Source organism: Antedon bifida, chromosome 10 (assembly GCF_963402885.1).
Source record: "Antedon bifida chromosome 10, ecAntBifi1.1, whole genome shotgun sequence".
Taxonomy (NCBI): domain Eukaryota; kingdom Metazoa; phylum Echinodermata; class Crinoidea; order Comatulida; family Antedonidae; genus Antedon; species Antedon bifida.
This window is the reverse complement of record NC_136235.1, coordinates 8,460,475-8,487,198: the sequence shown is the minus strand read 5'-3', so window position 1 is coordinate 8,487,198 and position 26,724 is coordinate 8,460,475. Positions and strand designations below refer to the sequence as shown.

Genomic DNA, 26,724 nt, shown 5'->3' with positions numbered 1-26,724 from the left:
TGAGCCCTCATATACTCTTTTTTTGGGGTCCAGCAGCTTGGACCTATCAATTAGTCGAGTTTACAAAATACCAAAAATGTCAGCCGTAGATAGGCCTAATAATTGCTTTCCGCTTGATATAGCTTCTGAATGTATTGTCCTCTGGGGATATAGCTGGCTAAAGGCGCGACGCGAAAAGAGTGTTTATTTAACCTAAATTCAAAGAATTTCAATACATTATTTTCCCGTGTGTTGGACATGCAGTCCTCAGTACGATCGTGACTTCACTTTGTGTTGATTCGCGTCAAGTCAATTAATCAAAGGGCGAGAATCCAAAATTGTTCAACCGTGAGCCCTCATCATAGACTCGATCTCTTTTCCCAGAGGTTTTTTTTTTGGTCCAGCAGCTTGGACCTATCAATTAGCCAAGTATACACAATTCCGAAAATGTCAGCCGTAGAGATAAAAAGCTTTCAGCTTGATATAGCTTCTATTCTGAATGAGTAGTCCTCTTGGATATAGCTGGCTCATGGTTGGCTAAAGCCGCGGCGCGAAAATGTGGACTCATTTTGTGACAAATTTCTCAGGGTGCTAATTTAGTCATCGTGTCTATTTATTCGTTTCTGTATTATAGTCCTGCGATACATAAATTATTTGAAATCGCCAGTTTTGTTACTCTGAAATTACTGTATATTCGAGAACCATTTGCGAGCGAAGCGAGCGTACCACATCATCTAGTAAATGCAAATATTGTGAATCTTTGGTAAATGTATGTAATTAATTAAATATTATATACTGCCCTCAAACTAAATTAGCACAAGTGAGTTGAAAGAGCACCATCTTTATGCGTATTTTATATTGTGAGAGAATTGCGTCCTCTCGGGTGTTGTCTTTCTACATTAGGAACAGTATGGCGGACGAACAGATTATTACCGAAAAGGCGCATTTAGCCGAGCAGCCTATAGTAGAAGTTATTACCGATAAGGTGGAATCTGTACCGAATTCAATAGGCTTAGTAGAAGTGAGTTTTGAAATTATACACGACATGGAACACGATAAAATAAAAAAAATTAAAATGGTTAGCTTCCACACAGGAGACCCCTCTCATTCCCCTCTCAGCAGGCTCTGTGTGGTGGTTTGGGCCTTGGCTAGGTATGGACCATACCTAGCTAGGCCTATAGGCTAGTAGTAGCGCCCAGTGTGGGTACCAGACCCAGCAGGCGTAGGCTAGGCCCTACCTAACTATCCTCTACTCTAGGCCTAGATAGAGGATGCCGGCCTAGCTAGGCTAGAGAGTGACATACACAAATTACAAAATTAATTAATGGAACAGATCGAGTCATCTCATAGACATGTCATAGGGACATAAAAAAAATAGAGAAAATTAATTGCAATTCATTGACAAAAATGTTTAAAATCTGTGAACACGTTCATTTTTTAAATTTAATTAATTGTTTAAAGACACTAGGCCGAGGGCCTACGGCTATGTTTTTTCGACCTTTATAATCTGACACACACTACATTTTATGTAAAAATAAATACTATATGAACCTATTGATTGCGATAATTTTTTTCATCAATAAACGGTTAAAAATGTGAAAATAAGTTGATATTTTCATATTGTGATGTGATGCACCAACTTCGATTGATCGCGTAAAAGGTAAACAAGTAAAAGAATCGTAACTTTTCATACGAATCCTCACACAAAAGAATTGCAAAATATAAAAAACCATGAAATAAAAAAAAGTGTAAATAACAACAACAAAAAAACACACACACAAATAAAACGAATCCAAATGGGTGTCGTGTTTCCGCTAAATATCAAATATCAACGAAAAATGTTTGTGTCCGAGCGCATCATCTAATTTCGACTACTTTTTGTGTTGATTTCAGAGTCAGAGTATTGCTTTAATTTTTTAGCCAGGTACATATATTTTAAAGTGAAGGGATAGTGTACTGTATAATTAACAAATCAATGACCGTAAATACAGTAGTTCCGAATTTGTTTTTATTTTAATAGTTTGTCAGTACTTTTATCAGAGTGCGCTGTCATTATACTTGCCCATGCAAAGTATATAACCACATATTCAGACAGAAAAACGGGTTACTGCCAGTAATCCGTTGATTAATTTATTTTTGTGCAGCAGAAACGGCGCAAAATGACATAACCGATTAAAAAATTACTCAATTAAAAACACTCAATCCATTGCATGTTTTAACCAATTACTGCATGTTTTAACCGATTTTTGCAGAGCAGTTTTTAGCTGCAACACAAATAGCGATTATTGACCTCATTTTGACCTTGTGAGTATGGGCAACCCTCACTCAAAAAAAAGAATGCTGTTTGTTTGCACGATCGACAATAAGCAACATGATCGATGAGATAATAATAATATATGATTGTTATTATTTTGTGGGGGAGAATTATAGCGAGATACTCCAGGTTGTTTTGGGTAGAGATATTTAGCCTACAGTAGGCTGGCTAGAGTAGTACCAACAGCGAAACAAACTTTCTCGTCGACATGCCCTTATTAATGTAACATCATTATTCTGTTGTAGTTTAGGGCTAGATGTTTATTTTACAAATAATATCAGGGGCAGTCGCAGGACTATTTTTAAGGGGGTTGCCCAAGAGTCCTCAGAGGGCTGTGGATACTGAGTATTTGTGCCAGGGAATTTTTGTTAAATGACACCCCTAGATGGCCAGAAATGGTACTCTCGCACGTAAAATTCACGATAAATAGAAATGACAATCTATATCGGGCTACAGAAGCAAACAGATCGTATCACGCCTGGTTTTTCCGCCGGTAAAACATAAGCGACAAACAATAGGATAACATTTTTTACAAAAAAAAAATTAAATTTTTTTATTTTTACAGAAAATGATAGCTGAAACATTTTAACATTTTGTGTAGTATGTTGGTTAAAAAGATGGTGTAAATTATGTATGATTTTCATAATTGAAAGTGTTCCATTGGGTTGATTTTAATGAAATTTTGCATAATAATAGAATAATAGTTAATTAAGGAAGGTGCAAAGTTTCATTGAAATAAAACAATTACTAATTAGAATACCCTTTTGCTAAGGCGTAAACTTAGACGCCCTGTTTATTTTGTTGTTGTTGTCATTTACTGTTACTTAACTTTAAAAGCATTTTTCTCAAAACACTGATTGTAACAACCAAAACTTTAGACTGAGATATCTCTGGAAGTAGACATGGTATCAAGATATTTTTTTCAGCATTTTAAATCTTGGATTATGTAGTTTCAGTATTCAGTATTAATCTCAATTTTGAAAATTCCGACTTATGTCTGGTTTCCCTTGCAGATGCCACATATATAATATTATGAAATGGGATTTAAATTTTAATTAGTGGCAGAAAAAAACATTTAGTATGAAATTTAGGGTGTTGCCTGAATATAGCTTTACGTAAGAGTTTAATTTTTAATCCTACAGTACATGTGAGAGTTATAGACAGCGATATGATGTTTAACAAACCAACTCTCATCGGCCTTCTATAATTTGAACTGCGTTGTGGGTATGGATGACATGATTTTTAAAAAGCGATTTCCAGATAACCGGTTAACGTCGGAGAAAATTTTCAGTTGCAACGCGGTCAATAATCGATTATTTTTATTTTTTCAGCAGAAACAGACCCAATGAATGACATGTGGACTTGTTGAACCAAGTCGACTTGAGTAGAATAACATCCAGTTGACATTTTAAGGTCAAATATCCAAAGTAGTCAATCGGGAAGTATAATTAAAGAAGTAATTAGTAACAGTCTGCTGTGCCGCAATATCAAAAAGGTCAAATATTTTGGCCAACACAAAAACGCAGGTTTTATAATATTACTAGCAAAGATACCCGCCCCAGGGCGGGAGTTAGTTGCATTGATGACACTGAAAGATCACACCTTGACTGTCAATAGAAATAATGATAGAAAGTGACTCTTTGTAATATACATATTAGAACACTAAATACTTGAGAAGAAATGTCTTGCCAGTTCCGCCAGGGGCATCTAAAAACACGATTCCAGGGATTTTGTTGTTGACCATATGTAAAAAGTGTGTTGCAATGATTTTCTGTTCACCAGTGAGAAATTTTTCTTTGTCAGCAGTGAATAACGCTTGTTCGTCGGTGTCATAATCAGTATAAAAAATGTAGTCTTTGTTCATGAGTTGCTCAATGTTCTGTGACTGGACTACTGGTAGACCGTAGGCCCTAGTGTTCAACTGATTTTCCACTGATTCTCAGTAACTCTTGTTGAATTAAATGTAAACATTGTGGAGGATACATGTCTCTCTACCTTCATGGTCAGACGGTAAACCTGCCTTATAAAATAGGTCATCTGACATGCGATGCTTATGTTGTTCCCATAATATTAATGGGTCACTTGGTTCGCAAGCTGTTAGAATCATTGTGAACAGTTTTCCGGTATTTGCTAAAGCAGCTTCTTCTAAAGCTCGGTGGTAATGTTGGTCATTATCAATCAGACCCATAGCTAGACATGTGGCGTGATAGGTGTCAAATTCTACTTTATTAAAGGTCTTTAAGTCCCTAGGGCCACGCTTTTCGTGTCATGTAATAGTCTCGTACAGTAACACGCTCTTTGTTTTGGGCTAATCGTATACACTCTTCCAAGACATGAAGACCTGAAAACTCCTGGGCTGCTTTCGGATGGTACACCTTGTTTGCTAAGGTTCCACCTTTTAGCTTTGTTATGCCATGTATAATATTGAGGAACTTCTACATGAAGTAGTGATTGTGCAAAGTCATCGGTTTGAGAGTGAAAAATACAGTCAGCATAGTTTTTTTTTTGGGGGTTGGGGGTCCACAAAGCGATTTGACGTAAATTTTCTTCTATGAAGTAATCTCGTTGGCAATTTTCTAAGTGTATACATAACTGAAACACTGGAGGGTATCTTTCGTGAATGGAAAATCCGAGTATCCGCATCGCTGCCGACATATCTAGCTTCTTGATATTGAGTAATCTCGCCATTAGCGTCCATTGTCTGAACAGAGAATATGGCCTGATCAGAACCTTTATGTACATATTTTAAAACGTATTTGATACATTTGATTGAACTGCAGATTTCTACATTAGTATGACAGCCCATCTGGCGCAGGAGTTCTTTATTATACGGTACAATCCAGCGATTATCGATGTCTGTTTGAATTATCTCACCATCAAGTACCTTTATTATGGAAATGACATGTCCCCCATCTTCTGGTGAACTTCGTTTATACTTTGGATATGAGTCGTTTCCCTGAACAGTGTTCTGTTGAAATTCCTTGGGGAAGTGTTTTGTACAGTGATTGTCTTTCATACATGGATTATTCAGTTTTAGTGGTCCACAGGGGCCATGAATCATGTGTGATTTTACCAAATTATAAAATGTTGGTTCAGTCGTTGGGCTTGGTATTTCAGCAGAAATGATGGAGTCTATATCTTCGGGATTGATTTTTGATCCAGACTGATAAAATTACAATTTTGGTAACTGTCTGCTCTCAACGACTTTTGCTCTCTTCTCAAGTACTGTAAACGTTCAGTCTCAATTTTACAAAATACATCAACTACATAGGCCTAGAAGAAGAAGAAGTAAATTAGAAGTACAATGATCAGGAAGAGACTGTTTATAGTTAATATATGCAAGCAACAAAACAATAGTTGTATATTCAACCGTTCTATTTATCAATAGGTGTCTTTAATTAGTAACCTTTATATCTCAATAAGAATTTTCTTCTGTGTCTGCATGTGCTAAATGATTCGTTTCTTTGATTAAGAGAGCAAATATCAGGCTTATATATAATGAAATATTTCTCATGCAGACATAGTTTGCAGCGTTTACTTATATTGGAATAAGGCTTACATTTGGCTAATACTCGCCATTTAATATTATATTTAATGTTGTCATCTTTAGTTTCCAAACATGTTAGCTAAGCGCTGTACTATTTTTATACTTTTCATTACAGAATGAGCTTGTATGCCCATTGTATCTACACTTAAATGTATTTTCTGTCAGTCCAACATATGTTTCAATTTTGTTAGTGCCATTTCTTGTGACAGTGGCCTGGTATACTACACCACTTGTTAAGCATTTCCCTAAAGGGCAAATCAAATACAAATATAAACTGAAAGATACACAATTATGATAAATAAGTTAACAAACGTTTCATAACTAAACAACTTTTTTCATTAAACATGCAATATATTTTGTAATAGATAACATAACAAAAAAATATGCAGAAAATAATGTAAATATATATATGAGATCCTGTAATTGTTGAATAAAGGTGGTAGTTAACCACAAAAGATAAAAAAAAAAAAACTACATAGGCCTACTGTGAAACAGTCTACGGCAATAAAGTAGATGGTTAGTTGACCTACACATCATGTGATATCGGTAATATTGCATTTGAGTAATTTTACGACCAGCATCTGTGTGAAGATATATGGAATATCCATCAGTTCCATGCATGAAAAGGATTGGGTATTAAAGTGTATCATACGCTCTGTGTACTTCTGACACGTGCCGTAATAACCCTCCTTCTCGTTCATGCAAAACGATATCTCTATTCATACACAGTTCGTTGGGCATCAGAATGGCAACCTCGTTTCTAGTAGGTAGGTTGTACCTGTGAGCATGCTGGTTGGCAGGTCGCTTGTCCTCATGAATCACAATTCTCATGTTAGGGTCATCAATATTATCGACCATTTCTAGGGCGATGTTTAGATTACGAATATATTTGTTATGTTGGTGTAATAGTCCATTCAATGTGTGGAGTATGTGTGGTTTCAGTTTAGAACTGAATAATGATCGACGGGTTTGTTGTTCCAAGTTATTATCCACAAAGTATATTTGCAGAAACTGTGGTGCAGCATCTGCATGTGGCCGTAAACTGCCAATTTTATGACAAACTTGGCCCTGAACAGTTTGGATTCCAGCCTTGTATATTGAGATGCTTACAACCAAAATTTGTCATTTGGAAGGCTGAATTATAAAGCCTAATGTCAGCTAAAAGTGAAATCAGCATTAGTTCCATTCAAAAGCGACATAAGACATTGAGGTGGTGATGATATTGGCACAAGAGTGCTTTTTCCATCATTACAACATAGATTACAACATACAATTGTGGTCATTTTGATATGCGTATATGTATGGTTACGTGCAGAAACAGAAATATGTATACCGAACAAACAGACAAACCTACAGACAAACGTACAAACTCTCTCACTTATAATATAGATGCGGTCCTACTAAAAACACCAAACAAACCCAAACGGAATCAAACAAGACTCAGAATGTTGCAATACCTACCAAATGACAGATAATTATTTGTTTATCAATTATCAAAACCCATCTTATATGGCAAAAATCATCAGAATTTATGTTAACAAGCACGAATGTGCGATACTCGGGGTACAGCAAAAGAAGCTGTAAAGACGTCATAAGACGTCACACATACACATCAATAACCTCGCTACCAAATATCATCTTCGAGACGTGATGGCTGCATCCGGTTTGAAATTAAAAAATCTGTAGATTTGACTAGGACATGCTCTGTAGTAGTATATTCATGCCAAATCCCAGCTCAATACTACAACGAATAAGGGAGGAGTAGTTATACTTTATAACTTATAAGTCGCATTTTTTACTCAATAGTGTCCGGATGGAAGAAGAAGAGGAAAACATGAGAGAGTCCTAGACTCAGGTACCCCGAGTAATAAAACGAGATACTCTACCGGTATATCATATTACGTATACAGTATATTTCACCATAAGTTTAAGAAAAATAGCTTTCGCCAGGGCTCGAACTGAGGACCTTCTTCGAGTTAAGCAGACTTGATAACCACTACACTACGAAACCTCTTACACCAAAAATGTGGGTTACACAAAGTTTTTTAATCCATTTAAATTACAAATAAATATGGTAATAAGCCAAAAGCAAAATAAACATGTGTAAAAGTGATAATTACCGATTACACAAAATAAGTATTTAAAAAAGATATACTATATCATATCACGTATACAGTAGTTTTCACCATAAAGTTAAAAAAAAGAAGGTTTTGCCCGGTCTCTAACCGGGGACCTTCTGTGTGTTAAACAGACGTGATAACCACTACGCCAAGAAGCCGGCCGCATATAACAACATAACGCTGTGGTGTGTGTCACACATTGTGGCTTCTTAATTAAACAAATTAATTAACAAAAAAGCATGAATGTGCGATACTCGGGGTACAGCAAATGAAGCTGTAATGACGTCGTAAGACGGGATGTGACGTCCCATACACATCAATAACCTACCAAATACGGCTATATGGTACCATCTTCGAGACGTCATATGGCTGCATCCGGTTTGAAAATAAAAAATCCGGCTCTATAGCTTTGAGGACATGTGCCTTTAGTATATTCATGCCAAATCCCAGCTCAATACTACAACGAATAAGGGAGGAGTAGTACTTTAAAAATCGCACTCTAGTAGACAAATTGATCTATTGCGCACTTCAACCGAAAACTTCAGCAGATTTTTGGAGGTACAGTACTCGGCTACAGCAATACTGTTACTACGCTACAGCAATATTAATTTCTTGGTTTCTTTTTCAGATTGATCCCCATACAGCTGTTGTGGTCGCTGATCCAGCAAGCCTGAACAATGTTGCAAGTCAGGTATGACTTTACTTCAGTTGTAAAATAATATTAAAGTTCCTCCTCCATCCTGGAGGTCAGATATCAAGTCATTTGTTGTTATTAGCATAACCAAAATTAGTCTTTAAACCACCAAAGCAACAATTAAACCATGCGACTGATGAATGATTATGATGATGTAATTTGAATAATGCATAGAGTAGAATGCCTGGCCAAAACACTTCATAATGGTAGCAAGTTCAAAATACATTATGTCATTTCAATTTTTCGACAAACCAGAACTACATTATTTTTTGCCTAAAGAGCTCATTACTGCAAATTGTATTTTACTAGATGGTTCTTGAATACACATAGTAATTTCAGTGTTAAAAAACTGGCGAGTAAATTAGCACCCTGAGAATTACTTCCGAAAGAGAAACTTGTCACAAATAAGTCAAATTTAAACAAACCCTATTTGTGTTTTGTATGTAACAATAACATTAGGGATAGGGAAGAGGACGGGTGCAAAGAGGAACAATTTTATATTCTTTTATCCACTCAGTAACAAATTTTTGTTTTCATAATATACACATAATAATAAACACAGTAAACATTTGTTATTTAATAATAATCTGTCACCGTCATAGTCGATTTATTTTATATATATTATATATTTATTTATATTTTTTGTAGTTATTAATTAATACAAACGTTGAGAAGTTGAGTCAGTAAAAGTTTATTTGTATATGTGTTTATATATCTAATGTACCCACACTCACAGTAAGAAATTTGCGCTTTAAATGGTATTTACAGTCAATTGTAAATCAGTGCCCCAATTCAACTTTTTGGTTGCCATAGCACTTATATTTTTGATATTTTACTTATGTTTTTTATTGAAATAAAGATACCGATATATAATAATAAAATCTTTACTTATAAAACTCATACAACAAAACAGGTAAGTAAGAAGAAATTAATCTTTTGGTCTATTTCGTGCCTATTGCTTACCTGGATAAACCGACAATAGCCCTTTCTCCTCAAAGAGTGAGATATGCTGTACCTCGAAAAATAGAAATTTTTATTGAACACCCCTCTCCACAAATAGTATAGTCCATGAACTATGCCCTCACCACCATCATTTCTTTTCGAGGCATGAGAGAGTAAGAGAGATCTTGTACTGGGTATCTTAATGTAAAAATTCAAATTAATGATTGTACTTTTTCTTTTAGTAATAATCAAAAGGAACTTACTGAACCTAAACTTTTGTAATTTAACTGGTTGAACAGATATTCTGGTAACTTTTATTTTGGTAACGGAATTACACAGAACATTGATAATTCAATTTTTAACTTGAAACCTGAGATTCCATCTGAAAACTATAAACAACTAAAGATTATGATTGGTATTACAGTGTAGACATAAGATGTGGCTAATTTATTAATACAAGTTTACTTCGGATATTTTCATAGTTTATCTGCATTTGATTAGTTTTGTCTGGTAACGGAATTACATGACATGGTAACAGAATTATTGATTATTATTGATTCGAATAGAACATCAAATAATAATTTTTTGTTTGTTTTTTTGTTTTTTAGTGTTCTCATGGAACTTTAACAATGATTGATGCCCATTTAAACCAGATTTGATAAAAATCATCACATGAATTGGTTGGATCTACCTACTATAATAATAAAAAAAAATGCGCCTATCTGTGGTTCACAGAGCTTAGTCAATATATGCATGATCTGTCCACTGTATTTAAGTCATCTACACTATAACTAGAAACAAAATGTTCCAAATTTAAAAATTTTAACAAATTGAATTGTGAAGTTTAATTTTCATTGTCATAATCAAGAGCCTGGCCAAAATTTCTCTAATATTATTTTGGCCGAAGTGCCTAAAACTGCCCACTTTTAGCTTAGATCGTCAGTGTTATCACTATTGAACTTTAACTAGCTGTTGTATACACTGTACTACCATCATCAAACTAATCATTATTAAATATAAGTTTATTCACTACTGTCATCAGCTTTATGACTATTAACCTTCATCAACCTATTTTGATTCAGATAGATCCTTAGTGGTGCCCGTATAGGGAATGAATTTTAATGATTTTAGCATTGATCGGAAATATAGTATCTACCGTATACTGTACTGTGATTCTATATACTATGGATTTGTTTTGTTTTGGAATTGGATTCATTATTTATTAATTAATTGTTGATTAATTTCATTCATTTATACAGTACTAAAACATATGTAGTGAATTAAGGTATATTATTACTTTATACATAACACAATGTAATTCCGTTACCATGTAATACCATTAATTTATACCAAAATTTAATTATGTTACCCAGGCTTTCTAAAAAGTTGGTGACTATTTTTTGGGGGGATCCTCGAAAATTTTTTTTTTACATATCACCCTCCAAAATTGGTCTTGGTGCTTTTTGCGCTCTTTTTTTCCAAAAAGGTCCTGTCTTTTATTATGATTCGTAACTTTTGAACCAGTGTATGAATTGACTTCTTTTTTTTTTGCATTGCATAGAATGTAATATGTATTTTAGTAACATTATTTATATTGACAGGTAGGTATTTCTGAAATACAACATAAAATATTGTTAAAAAATGTTTAAACAAGATCTTTCCAGACATATAATTTTTGTTGACATGGGTACTGTACATAAGAAATAATTTATTTTTAACTTCAAAGACACGTCACTTTTTGAAATTTCATAAAAGTGTTGGAATCGCCGTAACGAAAATTTGCTTCATTGGGATACCTACTTGTAGTTGTACAGTGGTATGCTGTTGCAATAGATATAATACCTGGAATTGCTGCTCTATGAAGCTAAGTAGGTTTTCTTTGTTAAAAGAGATTCATTGAACTTTGAGATGTCAATAAAATGACTTTAGCAAGCATTTTTAGTGAAAATGTTTTCACTAGGCCAACTGGCTGATTGTTTGCTGTAGGCTATAGGAGCCAGGCCTAAGTCTAGCAGGACAGCTTGGTAAGTGATTTATTTACACAAACAAACATTCCACCATACACTCTCTATTTGCACGACGGATGGAACATGGACGAATTTATTGACCAGGCTATTTATATTTTTTAGTGTCCCGTCACATGAAACATTTGTCTATTAAATCACGCCACAACTGTACTACATCGAATATTTTATTATTACATTACATTAATTTTAACACAGTAGGCATTAATGTATTTACTAAAACTCATGATAACAATATTTAATATGCATATAGGATAGTTAGTAAGTCGGTCCTACCCCTACCGTTTAGGTACAATACATGTTTTACTTTGTGGAAAAGAAAAAATTTTGGTCTAGCCTAGGCCCTAGAAATTATTCATTTACGATGTCTATTTAGGAATTAGCTTTGTTTAAAAAATCAGTTCCCCGTCAAGTCTATATCTTGAAGAATATGAAATCATCTACACATGCACCACAACGATATTTTATTTTCTATTTCGTGGTTAAAAATCAATATATGGCAAGTTGTGGTGTGCGTGCAAATAGCAGAAGTGTCAGCCTTTTCGTAAAGGTCGTCATGCGTTTGTAGTGGATATCGAGTGGGTTGGATGGTCTAGCTTTCAAAATAGTCCTGGCTGTTTCACATTAATTTCTGATTCATTCTCCAGATTTTGATCAGGTATTTTATTCTTTATTCGTCTAACTAACTTGATGTATGATGTCCGAAACGATATAAAGGGTTAAACCTAAGCAATTAACCTATCAAAACAAAAACAACTTGTTGAAGCTGGCGGTCAAAAAAATCAAAACAACAACAATGGTGACTTCTTCCAGTGGGTGGCCAATGATGCAGTAAATAACCAAGTGCTGATTGGTTGAATTTCATCTCTGCATATAACGGTGTCTAATATATCATGATAACTTCGTAAGATCATAATAATTAACATGCTCTCCGAGAGCATGTAAACCAGAATTAACGTGATAAACAAGATAACGATATCCTGCAGGTTCATATAGAACATCATGATAAAGAAACTCGCAATAATTTCTGAATGTGAACCTAGCTACTAACTTATAATAATTTATAACTAATATAATAATTAAGAAGCTACCATGTTTGTTATGACATTGCACAGTAAACCTTAAACATCATACTACTCAGTATATGCGATTTTAATTAAAACTAAAAATTACAAATTTAACAATTCTAAAGAACTTAGGTTTGTTTTGTTCAGATGTTCCAATGTCTCCCTCCATTACAATAAGCTGTTTGATGCAACATAGTTATATTGAATCTTTTTACTATAAACAAACAAAAATATGTAAATTAGTTGCATAGTAATCTTTATTTACAAACCTATATTTAGGATACTAGTTTTAATTAAAATCACATGCACACTGATGTAGTATGATGGTTTACTATGCAATGTTCATTCATTTATTTGCTTCTTAAATTATTTGTAAATCCAACAAAGAGGAGGATGAGTAACAATAATGTTCTTTAGGATTATTATAACATAGTCATACTAGTAACGGTTTACTTTGATTTGTCTTTAGATTTTCATAAACAAGCAAGAAAGAAACTGGGTATAGTTTAAAGTGAAATATTGCAAGAGTTTAAATTTGATATTATAGCATAATGATTTGGGCAGTCTATGTGTGCGGAGACGGCGTGACTTTCCCAACATTAGTGTTAAAGAATTGAGAAATTTGATACGATTTTACTAACTAAAAGGTCCATGTTTCCATTTTTTTACCTCAGCCCAAACCATGATGAAACTGAGGTGGTGCAGATGACCCCTCACTTAACCGTCCTTACCATTGAAATTGGCTCGACCTATGTGTATATTTCAGATTCAAATATTTTTTAAACTTTTATACAATTGACTGACTCCAAGCAGGAACGTTGATATGATTTTTACATAACTTAATTTCTGAACATAACTACTTCTCCTCAGTATTGTAGAATAGGAAGAGAGAATTGAAGGAGAGGTTTGCGTGACTCGCCTATGTCTTTAATAATCTATGTAAGGGCAAAATTTGGTAAATCGCGCGTTACTTCTAGAATTTTTACTCGATGGTATATAAAGTTGATTCGTACTTTTGGTACTTATTTTAAACATCTAACGTAACCCTGTTTACTAATTAAGTTGAGTTATAGAATTAGTTATTGACGATTAAAACAAATTTAGTTTCAACAATTTTCCCCAAATAGGGTGTATTCCGATCGTGGTATACACTGTCTAATGAATGTCGATGCTTTATAAAGTTGGTTCATACATTCGGCACTGATTTTAACCACCTGATGTAACCCTGTTTACTAATTAAGTTGAGTTTAGATAATTAGTTATTGACGATTAAAAAGAATTTAAGTTCAATGATTTGTCCAAAATAGGTGTGGTATACTGTACACTGTCTAATGGATGTCGATGCTGAAAAATACTAGCACACAATAATATGAGGATGCTTCGCATTTACCTATCTCCTTTTACAATAATTGTTTTTAATAGCTGAAAATCAGTCAAACAGCTCGAGTACAGCATCATGTTGAAGACAAGCCGAAAATACTATTTTGATAGATTTAATAATACGTTTGTAGTCTCAGTCTCACATTATAATCATTTGGTGCACAAGTAGGTAAATTTATGGGCCCTTAGGGATAAACTTAAAATCTTTAGATATAGTATTGCGCATACTGTAGTTATAAGTTGTGTATATCAAATTGTGACAATACTGTATAATACATTTTTCGCCATTTGAAGAGCACATTTCTTACTGTGAGTGTGGGTACTGTTAGATATATAAACACATACAAATAAACTTTATTACTGACAGTTTCTTTTCAAAGTTTGTATTAATTTAAAAAATATAAACGTTGTAGTGGTGTATCGTTACATATGTATTTCAATCGACTATGACAGTAGTTTCAACAAAGTATTAAATCGCAAATGTTTTATTAGTTGTATATTATTTATAAAACATGAAAACAAATATTTCAATACTGAGTGGATAAAAGAATATATTTAAAAATTGTTCTTCTTTGCACCCATCGTCTTCCCTTATCCCTCAACCCTAATGTTACATACAAAACACAATTGGGTTTGTCTCATTTTGCGACAAGTTTTTCTTTTGGAAGTATTCCCAGGGTGCTAATTTTAGTTGATTAAATACGAATCATCGTGTCTATTATCACAATTGTTTACTCAAAAAGGGTTTTCCTTCACATTAATGATTTGGATGTTATGCCTTTCTGAAACAATTGGCTAAATTGTAAAATTGATAGCATGGAAATCACTATAGATGGTTATGATATACAGTATGTAGATTAGATAGATCAAACTGTAAATCAGATGGTGGTATTTTATGTATATTAAATCTAGAATCGTATTTAAAGAATTAAGTACCTTAAGAGATGATGTTGAAGCACTCTGGATTGAGATCAATTTACCCACTACAGTAAACCTATGCTTCTTTATGTAAATTAGGTACCATGTTTCAAAATTGTACTATGCTTTATAGGAATCTATAAGGCAAAGTGTTATGTAAGATCATTGTTTATTGTCTAACAGTTCCACTTTCAATACTATTCGGCCAAGTGTACTACTGTATGAGGAAGCTGATATTCAATGAATGTAAATCCTTATTTATGTTCAACACACTTTATGAACAATTTAAGACCAATTTTAAGTGTGTAAGACATAAATGTTTAGAAAAATGACCTTTCCTGCCATTTTTTGACAAACATTTTTATTAGAGAAAATAGAAATACTGTATATATGTTGTAAACAATTTAAGACCAAATAGAAGCCTCTACAGTTAGCAGTTGCTAAAATATACAATCATATTAATTACAGTGGGCAATTTTTATTTAAAATAAAAGAAAAACTCGATGGATTTTTGTTGATTTTCGATATGTTATTCTCCATAATATTCAGCTTCCAATGATGTAAACATTTTTTTGAACAATTTTTTCCGTTAAACCCTTCAACTACCAGACTAATAGTTTATAATAATAATTTAGCATGGTGGCAAATAATTTTCTGTAGGAGTGCTTTATAAAATGTTTTATAATTGCATTCTATTTAATGTGTCATGTATAATATCTATTAAATCAAGTATTCTTTAATTTATTTAATATATCATTCATCCGCCCTACGCTCTGTTACAAATTTCTAATGCAAAAATCGCAGATTAATCATTCTTGTGATATACTGTATTCTTTGATTTCAGTTTTCCAACAGACAGTGCAGTATTACTTTAAAGACACTTTACCTACGTTTTTTACCTAATTTAAGGGCACAAACTACATTTTATGCAAAAATAAATAATATATGGACCTACTGTTACGATAATTTTTTCCATCTCAAGTGGTTAAAAATGTGTGAAAAATAAGATTCTAATAATTTAAAAGAGAACATTCAACTCGAGCTACTTAGGTAGTGCATTGTTTTTTACTTTTTATGATAATTAACCTTAGAACATACATTTAAGGCAAAGAATGACCTGGTTTAATGTTTTTAAAGTTTATATATGCATTATTTAATACAAAATGTCCAAAATTGCAGGTAAATATTTGACTGAATGAATTTGTGCAATGCTGGATAATGGTTTTCTTATGATACAATGTACAGTAAACAGTTGCCTACATTACCACTGCATTTCTAAAATCAAAACTACTCAGCTTGACCCAATACATACATGTTCAGACTGTACTTAAAAAAAAGAAGAGTTTTTCACTATATTCAAAATGTATACTGTACCTACCGCCACATTTTAATTTAGGCACTGGGTTCAAATCCTATTGATAATCTTTTGTGAAGTGATAGCATCTTTTTAATTAGAAAGCTGGTCTCCAACAAAATGAGATAATTATCATTTTTTAAGAAATATTGTATTTTTGGGATTATAGTTTGTTTATTTGTTGTTTTCATTATTTATGTTGATAGGGAAATTCTGTTGTTCAATCGCCAAAACCACGAGAATTTCATTCACTATCGTTCAAGATGAAGGTGATCGAGAAAGCCAAACAAGTTGGTAACTGTGCAGCGGGAAGAGAATTTAAAGTTCCGGAGTCGTCAATACGTAAATGGCGGAAACGACATTCCCTTGCAGGTGCCATATCCACCTTGACTACTCCTGGGTCGACACGATATGCCATGCGGCATCCAGACATCGAAGATGACTTGGTTACTTGGATACGCAATCTAGATGCCCAAGGCATTTCGGTAAAGTATTCCGATATTCGGGATAAAGCTATGGAATTTGCTCGAGAACGAAACATCCCGGAACACATGTTCAAAGCACGCTCATCGTGGGTACAGCGGTTTCTTCAACGCCATAACCTAAGTACTGCAAGACAAATTGCTCGTAGACAAAAACGTGAAACTGAGCAGCAATTATTTCAAAATGCAGAAGAAGTAAGCAATTAATATGATAGCAATAATAATAATATTTGAAATTAAAATTATTTGTAATTTACACATTCTCCATTTTATTATGTTTAGACTGACATGCTCCTAGTTCTGGTGGTGGAACAAGTCTTCTCAGATAAGGACTATAAACCGTAGGACCCAGTTCATCATTTGAAATGAGTAGGAGTTACCCCGGTGAACTAGTTCACAAAATAGTCCCTGTATAAGGAAGATTACTACCTATCTGATAAGACAGTGATTCATTTACTATTGGTAATCCTTGGCCACATGTGCCAAAGACATAAAAATAAAAATACATAAATAAATTTAAATATATATAAAATTTGATTTGAGTGAGATATTAATGATTTGGACTTGTTACCTTATGTTATAAATGTGAGCATTTTAAACCAAACCATACATTCTAGTCTACCCTGTTGGGGCGTGGTTAAACCAAACCATACATTCTAGTCTACCCTTGGGCATGTTAACTTCTATAATTGGCTAAAATTTTACAGTAAATTTGTTTTATTCCATAAATTGTTTAAAAATTAACCTTGTATTGTTATTTTTTATCACTTTGCATTATAGTTTTATTTGGTGGATGATGTAATAACATTAAATATGATAATGATTTCATTTTTTGGAAATATGATGGTACCCACTTGTTAATATTGAGTGCATAGAGAATTACAATCTTGGTTTATACGTTGTTAATCTTGTGTTTGGACACTTGTTTTCTATTCTTCTTCTTCTTCTTTTTAGATTGTATTATCAGCAGCAATGGCAGCCCAGATAAGCTTAGAAGATCTTCAAACGATTAGTTCACCAGTTGCATATGTTAGACGTATAGAGAAATTTTCTGCATCTCACAGACTTCACAGGTACATGGTAATTTCTTAATTTATTGTGTTATAACATAGGCTCATTCATTTATTCAATAACACATTCTCCACACATAATAATGAAATAAACAAGTTCGATAATGAGTAAAAACATAGTACATTGATAAATTGGTACAATTGGTAATATAATTGGATCACATTGAGATGCAAAATATGAAAAACAATAAATCGAAACAGTTGGAAAAGCTTTTGAAAAACTACAAATGTCATTGTTTCATAAAGCTTTGTCATGCGGTACTTTTTAGGAAATTACCTAAAATTTTGCAGTTGGGGTAAAGTTATCTATGGACAAGGAGGTCAGAGGTTACTTGTTTATATAGTGTACTAGCATTAGTACCCATCTTCGACGGGTATGAGCCCGCTGATTAACATATTTTTCAACAGTGCCGAGGAAACTTGTCAAACGTATGCAAAATTATAATATATGCAGGAGTTACAATTGAAGTCTCATTTTCTATGCTTTATATCCATTGATACAAAACGAATTGAAATTAAGTTTAACATTAAATACGTCTGGTAGGCTAAATGCTTATTATAAGTATTCAATGTATGCAGTAAAATTAATTGAAACAAAAATAAATACAGAACATTTTACACTATATTTTAAATTCTTGCAAGTTTTGGGTACCATCCATAATCTGAAGTTCAAAAGGCAAGTCCACTGTTATTTACGAATTCGAAAGTATTGCTAGAACATTTTGTTAATATTAAACAAAATCATGAAAGGCGTCAAAAGGTATAGGAAATAGGTATAAGAATCTGTACCAATGATGAGCTGGTAATTATTCGGCGGATTAGTAGAATAATGAAGAATACTAAGTTCAAACCTCAGTGTATAACATAGGATAATTCGCATTCCCATTGTTACAATACAGGTGGCATAGCCAATGTACGATTTTGCACGCTAAATGAAAGAAAACGAATAAACGTAGAGCCTGCACTTTAAATTTTAGAACTATATATCAATAATAGTTATAACCTACATAAATCATCCTATAAATGTTTATTCTTACAAATGGAAGTGAACTGAAGTATTCCACGACCACGTGGCTTTTCTATACCCTATAGACTCACCTCTCTGAACGGTAATGCTGTGGTTTTTTTCTTGGTTCCTGCTTTTATAGTCAATGACGCCCTCTGAAAATTCCATATTTCATAGCCTTTTGATCCAGTGGTAATTTTTAAAATATTTAATAAGTCATAATTTAATAAATATTTGGTTTACAAACTTTTTATATAGACCATGACCATCTCTGTTGCAAGATTGATGTTGAGTGCAAAATTTACACCAATCGGAAGTTGTACCGCGGCGTGCATAGAGGACAAACTTTTTGTGTTTGCCTTGTATATATATAGATTTAAAAAATGTCTCTTGCAAAGTCCATAAAGTTCAATTGGTTTACAATATGTTGGAATTGATAGATGAATTGATTGGTCATGTAACGAAGGGATAAAGTTGTTTTCTTCATTTTTTTTCATAGTATTTATTTTACACATGAAGAAAATAAACAAGTTTATGGAAAGTGTAACAATCCAAATGGACATGGACATAATTATACAGGTACAAGAAACATTTTTATTATAATAAATTTTACAACAACCCAGTAAGCCTTTAAAAATTAGTAAAAGGTGGTGTGGCACAAAAGCATTAGAGGATTTAATCAACATTTAGCAAACCAGTATACAAATAATGTACTGGTTAAGAGTATCAGCAGGGATGCATGCCTTGCCTTTTGAATTTAAACCAAAAACTTATTGCAAAAGCGTATTGTTTTGTATTATGACATTTAAACTATCGCATATTAGTACTGAAGGCTGCCATCTTTGTATGGAGCAGACTACTGAATTTATTTATGAATGTATGTGTTATTTGAAGCTCACATTCTGATTTGCATTTTGGAGGTGCTTAATAATCTAGGGCAGATGGTTTTTTTTTAATGGTTGATTAGGCACAAAATGTGTGTTTAAATACTGTGTGAATAAATTTACGACAGAAATGGGACCAGATGTTAAATACTAGCTTCAATTGTGGTGCAAAAATTATTCCCTCTGTCCCTACTTTTTCGACCTGCATTGAGGCTAAAGATGACGTTTCTTGATGAGGGCTTTCCTTGTGGAAAAATGTTCAGCAGAAATGCTATTGAAATGTGCTAAATACAAGCCTTTTTTCCATTATGCAAATTTATTTGTGCAAAGCTAAAGCGTTGACTAATGAATATTAATATTTTCATCTACTTTTTTTTCTCCTAACATTATCAGGAGAGTTGGGAGATCTGCAATGACACTATCCACTAGGATCACATTTACCATGATATTTAAATTTCCCTCTCATCGCTTTCTGATTATGATGCCATTGACAAACTAATGTTATTTTTGTTTTATATTTCAGTTGAAGTTATTTTAAGAGGCAAGGTAAGATAGTTATGTTTTGTAATAATTATATGTTTATAATATCAGGGCGAAGGCTGGAGGGACACTGCCTGCAGCTCTAGTTTCTTAGCTCTGTCCCAACCATAGAGCTGTTCCTGGATACTTATAAATTACGATTCATATTTCGAAGTATAAGTTCATTCCCTGGGGACCTAACAGCTCTATTTTTCAAAATTTTCTTAGCTTAGCTCTAACCATGGTTGGGTGGTTCTGGAGACTTTCCGGGGACCTAGCAGCTTCATTTCTCACAATTTTATTACAGATCAGCCCTGGAGGATTGGGGAGGGGGTAGTGTTAGTCCCGCATTTAAAATGTTCGCACCCCTTAGACAGCAACAAGCCTCTGAATATGTTGATAATAGTTATGTTTAAACAATTTACTCCATGGCAATATTGCCATGTTATGTTTAACCTAAGCATGTGTATGGTTAACCTAATCATGTGTACAGTATATTTAACCTTAAGATGTTTTGTTTAACCTAAACATGTTTTGTTTAACCTAAACATGTTTATCCTAAACATGTTTATGTTCAACCTAAATATATTTTGTTTAACCTAAACATGTTTATGTTCAACCTAAATATGTTTTGTTTAACCTAAACATGTTTATCCTAAACATGTTTATGTTCAACCTAAATATGTTTTGTTTAACCTAAACATGTTTTTTGTTACCTAAAGGTGGATCCAAAGACTGGAATGGTGATAAACATAAACGATTTAAAGAATGTAATGCAGGTAGGTAAAGCAGTTTATATATCAATATTAATTCAAAGTGTTCTGTGTATTTTTGACAAAACCACTTCTTTTTCATATTGGTAGAGTGCTTGCTATTTTCTTTTGATTTAAAATGTTGTCTGAAAAGCAAAAGCACAAAAAATTGTCTCTCATCATCTTACAGAAAGCCATCATGGAGCCTCTAGATCACCGAAACCTAGATGTGGAAGTGGACTTTTTCAAAACTCGTGTGAGCACATCGGAAAATGTAAGCATCTTTATCTGGAACCAGATGCTGGCGCATCTACCACATCCAGAACTACTGTATGAGGTTAAGTTACACGAAACTGACAAGAATATTGTGTCGTACAAAGGAGAAATAAGTGAAAGTTAGTCAGCTTTGTTTATTCAGATGTTTTGCTGAACTCGTACATGTTGTTCTCCAGTAGGCTTGAAGCCACTACTTTACTTTCAGATCACTAGCCTGGCATTCATACCTCTTCCACCGACTGCTAGGCTCATTTGTTTTAGTTATTTACTAGAAGCACTTATATTGTAAAGAAAAACAACATATCTGTGTTAAATAGCAAACCAGGTCTTAAGTTGACATTTAGGATTTGTTTTCTTCAATGCCACTATAAATGTACAGTGTGTCTATATTCAAATCAAGCAGATATTAATGTTCTTTTCCCAAATAATTAATTAGCAAAATCATGTTAAGTTAGCTTACCATAAATATATATATGAATCAACATTACTGAATTGGTAAAAGGGAACATATTATATCAAAATCTGATAATAAGATATTATATAGTCAGACAATTTTTGTGTTGGGAGAATTCAGTTGCTTAATGTAGAGAATCTTCTTCATTAGTTTTGGTTGTACAGTGAACATGTTTACAAAATTCTACTTATCCTATTTATGCACAATTCATTCCAAATTATTAATTAATGTTAATACCAGTAAATGCTTATTAAAAGGTACAATTACTAAAATATAATATGCATTTAGATGGCTATTCTAAAATGTCTATTGTTTATTGTAGAATACTGTATACTCAATTATAACCAAACACTCTAGTAATAATGCTAATTGTTTGTTTTTTTAATGAATAATACACTATCAGTTTGATGAAAATTGTGTGATGTGCCCAAAAATCATTGTGTCCTTAAAATGGGCACATTTAATTGTCACATAAAGTGTAGAGAGCTTAAGAGTAAAAGGATAAAAACTGTTTCAAACACTGGTACTGACTGTACTTGTATAATTAGGTGATCATTTAGAATAAAATGATTACCTATTGTTATTGTATGAAATTTTTGTTATTATCTATATCTATATTAATTATTATTAGTTATCCACTACAAGCGGATAACTCCTTGTAATCATCTTGCTTTTTTCTATGTTTTTTGGTTATCCACTTGTTGCGGATAACCCTTGTGATTGTCGGGATCTTCTTCTTTCATCTTCTTTATTCTTTCCACGATTTTTGTGGACAGCATATCCTAATGTTTGTGAACAGCATATCTCCTAATGTTTGTGAACATAACTTTGTATAACTTTGTCAAAATATTGACTTTGCAGTGTATATGTGCAGCCAAGCTTTTTGACGATGTTGCGTAGCGTAAGTTACGCGCGATTTTATGAATTACTGTGACTGATCATAACTTTAGAACCAACAAACATTTGTTAATTAAACTTAATAAAATTATAAATCATATCATGGGTCAAATTTCTATGGAATAAAAAAGGCGTATTCCACACAAAATTTCGCGCGCACGCGCATTTGAAAGTTTAATATGAGCAAAATTAATTTTTGTCATTTTGTTTAATCAGGTATAGCAGCTCCTCGGGATGGCTGGTTACCCCCATTTTTGCACGCGACTCTACAGCTCACTATGTCGGTCGGTTGGTCGGTAAACACTAACTCAAATTTGAGCACGCGACTGCAGCCATGTATATGGCCTTGTTTAAACTTTATTGTGGAAGCTGATGAGTTGATATCAATTCATGTAAAATTTGTACCCACCGCATGTTCTGACGTCACCACATGGCCACTTGAAATTTTTTTTAAATAGGATTTTTTTCTCTTTTGTAGGCCTACTTAATCCCATTGAATAGAGCGCATCGCTATAATACGTTCCCCTTTTTTTCCTAGATTTGAATATGTTTTTGCTAAATCAATTTCCTTTCACATGTGTTACAAACATAATAATTGTTATTACTTCATCATATACAACAATTAGAATAACGCGAGTTATTTAATTTCATCTTTACAGTATATTTTAATCTGTTATAGCTCATCGGAATGAAAAGTGACCCACGTGATTAAAACTTATTGTGGAAGCTGTTGAATTGTAGATGAATTCATAAACAAATTTTGTCTATCTGATGTCATGATGTCATCATATGGCCAGCTGAATTTAAAAAGTCAGATTTTCATCTCTTTCGTAAATGTTTGTTGCATTTAAAAGAGCGCGCATCTTGTTTGTACGTGGCCAAACTTCTTCAAATTGTTAATAATGTAATTATTTAGATAATTATCTTCTAAAATTGTTTTCTTTACATGCCACTTTGATGACGCTATCGTGTTAAATTAGATTAAAAGATGGGTCTCGTAATTTCATCTATGCTACACTGTATAACATATACAGTGCAGTTGTGACGTAGATGTTTGTCTCTTTTGTTATTGCTACTGATCACATTCAATAGAGCGCATCTCACTTATCTGTATTCCATTTCCCCCGAGATTTTAATATTGTCTAGGTCAATCAACTATCGTGCGCATGATTTAAAAATTTTTAAATTTTTATGACATAATGTCTAAAAATTTAAATAACGTTGGTGAAATTGATAATCATTATTAAAACGTTTCTGGAAGCTATTGGATTGTAGATACGAATTCATTTGAACATTTTGCCAATCAAATGACGTCATCATATGGCCAGTTAAATAAAAATGTCGTATTTTCATCTTTTGCGTCATAGTTCATCGCATTAAAAAGAGCGCGCATCTATACTTTACGTATTCAAATTTCTTCTACACGTAATAATATGTTGTTTCTGAGATAATCTTCTTCCGAAATTGCTATCTTAGTGTTTCATTTTGATAACGTCATCATGTTGAAAATGGGAATAAGTGGCGGGTTCCGTAATTTCACCTATTCTACAATGTATGCAAGTCAATGATCACAACAATTTTACAATATCTTTCAAACAATTTAACTTTTTGTGAAATCACATTATCAATCATATCTCAATAACTCAAAATATCCATAAAATTCACTATACGTCAACTTCAGGTGGCGGGTAAAAATATTAGCAGTAAAACCGCGCGTTAAAAATTTAAAAAGATGAAAATTACCTTTTGATCAATTTAGAGCATGAATTAGGCCATTTGCGTGTTTCAAAAATTTACTGCGCAAAAACATGTTTTTGCGTGCGTGATGCGTAAAAAATAGTTTTTTTTGTACAAATCGCATTTTACTTACCATTCTTAGTACATTCACCAAATTGTATACCATTCCGAATTAAAATAACGCTAAACGAGCAGATTACAAATGACAACATTTGTTGACAAAAGTGCTGAAAATTGTAAAAAAAATACAGCATTTTTAAAATGAAAATAATTCTTCAGAATGCACGATGACCCTTTTTAAAAATTTATTCTGGAAGCCATTGAGTTGATTCGAAACTATTTACGGCCATTGAGTTTGTTATACACGGAGTATTCCTTTTATTTACTTTGAAATATCTGTAAGCTACAAAATGAAAGCAATACTGGATATGGGACTGTGTGCATACTAATCTAGGGTGCGCATCAGAAAGTGGCGTCTGTTAATCAGTCGGAAGATTAACATTTTAATGATAAAATATAAATATGAATTAAGATGCGAGTATTGGAATAATAAAACGGACTTTAAAATCAACACAAAAAGTGCACTCACTAATCGAAATTAGATGATCCGCTCGGATCGGACACAAACTTTTATATTTGATATTTTTTATTGTATTTGTGTGTGCTTTTTTTGGTTAAATTTCATTTACATTTTTAACATTTTAATGGTTTTTTATATTTTGCAATTTTTTTACGTGAGGTTTGGTATTTTTTTTGCTACTTCTTTAATTACATTGTGGTTTAGATGTTTTGCTTTAAGCGGAGATACTTATTATTTACACATATCGCGGATTCAAACTCGAACCTACTATACTAAGCATTAATTTCAATGGCCACGGCGTTTTACTCACTGAGCCAAACCGTGATTTACAACATATATTCTGTTCCAAGGATAGGTGTAATTAATTAAAACTTCAACGACGCGGATCAGTCGATATACGGTTGGGCGGCTACCGAGACTAAACACCGTTTTAATTCGGCGGCTCGACATGATATTTGTAGATCAGGCCATTGCGGTACACAACGGAGACGGTTGTGTAGTTAATACCTGACGTAACAACTCGCGAAACGTGGTCAAATTACTGTTATTTTTTGCCTTTTGTTAGTGTTTATCCTTAAAATTCAGGAAAATTGCGTGCGCGGCCCATATCAATAAACATCAGTGTGCCAAATGGGAGCACGTACCGTTCAGTGGTTTTGGAGGAGATACGTAAAATACGCGAAGAATTTAGTAGCAATAATATATAGATTATCGTAGGAGGAAATAGGAAAATTCGAAGCCTCCTCGTATTATTGTGTGCGGGTATTTTTCAAGATGGACATCCATTAGACAGTGTATACCACGATCGGAAAACACCCATATTTGGGGCAAATCGTTGAACTTAAATTCGTTTTAATTGTCAATAACTAATTATCTAACTCAATTTAATTAGTAAATAGGGTTACATCAGGTGGTTAAAATCAGTACCGAATGTATGAACCAACTTTATATACCATCGAGGAAATAATATAGAAGTAAGGCGCGATTTACCGAATTTTGACCTTACGTAAATTTATATATAGATATAGAGAAACTTTCCATTGTTTTTCCGTCTAATCCATAGTACCATTGGCTGCATATCCCTGTGTGTCTCAATGCATGGATACATTTGCTATTTAATCCATGCACTTAATTTCAATCTAATTCTACCCCTGCATACAGGTGCAACATTTGAGGCATTGGCGACGGAGTTGAAACTATTCTGATAAGGGGCAACTGACTCTTTGAGTTATAGTAATTGTTTTGCTTTAGTTGCCCCTGACCATTGTGCTTTGTTTCTGTTCTGTAAATGTGTATTGGTCGAATAAATAAATGAAATGAAATGATAGCAATCTTCCAGCATTTCCATTTATTTATCTACACGCTTATCGTAAGCTTTCTATTAGTTGGTACGTCCACTGTAAACCACAAGTGTATCAGTAGTTCAATCTAAAAAGCAACGTCATCCAACCAGACGTGTGTTGAATTGTTATTCTAAATGTCTGTAATCATAAGGAATTCATTTAGTCTCTATTATGTAACGAACTTATTTTTTTCTGTCTGTATTTGTTTAAATACACATTTCCTGGTCGTTTTGATTTCGAGACATCATTGAAAAAGCTAAGATAAACAAACGAATGTGGAAGGAAAACACGGATTCAATCCTTCCGAAATGAAATATGACGGAATTTGATACAATAACGGAAGTAATCATTCTTCTTAATGGACTTGTTTTTTACAAAAGTCAAC

At 33.2% G+C, this 26,724-nt stretch overlaps 2 protein-coding genes across 2 annotated transcripts in view; one reads left to right on the top strand and one right to left on the bottom strand.

The window, feature by feature from the left end:
- The window catches only part of LOC144853835 (uncharacterized), a 74,938-nt gene that overhangs the window by 21,853 nt on the left and 26,361 nt on the right, over window positions 1–26,724 (bottom strand). The window lies entirely within an intron of this gene.
- Window positions 833–22,273, top strand: LOC144853827 (uncharacterized). The gene is made up of 8 exons (XM_078711676.1): window positions 833–1,000; window positions 8,589–8,651; window positions 16,546–17,016; window positions 17,776–17,894; window positions 19,397–19,476; window positions 20,305–20,327; window positions 21,023–21,079; window positions 21,243–22,273. The coding sequence occupies exons 1-8, from the start codon at window positions 890–892 to the stop codon at window positions 21,450–21,452; spliced, it is 1,134 nt and encodes a 377-aa protein (XP_078567802.1). The 5' UTR covers window positions 833–889; the 3' UTR covers window positions 21,453–22,273.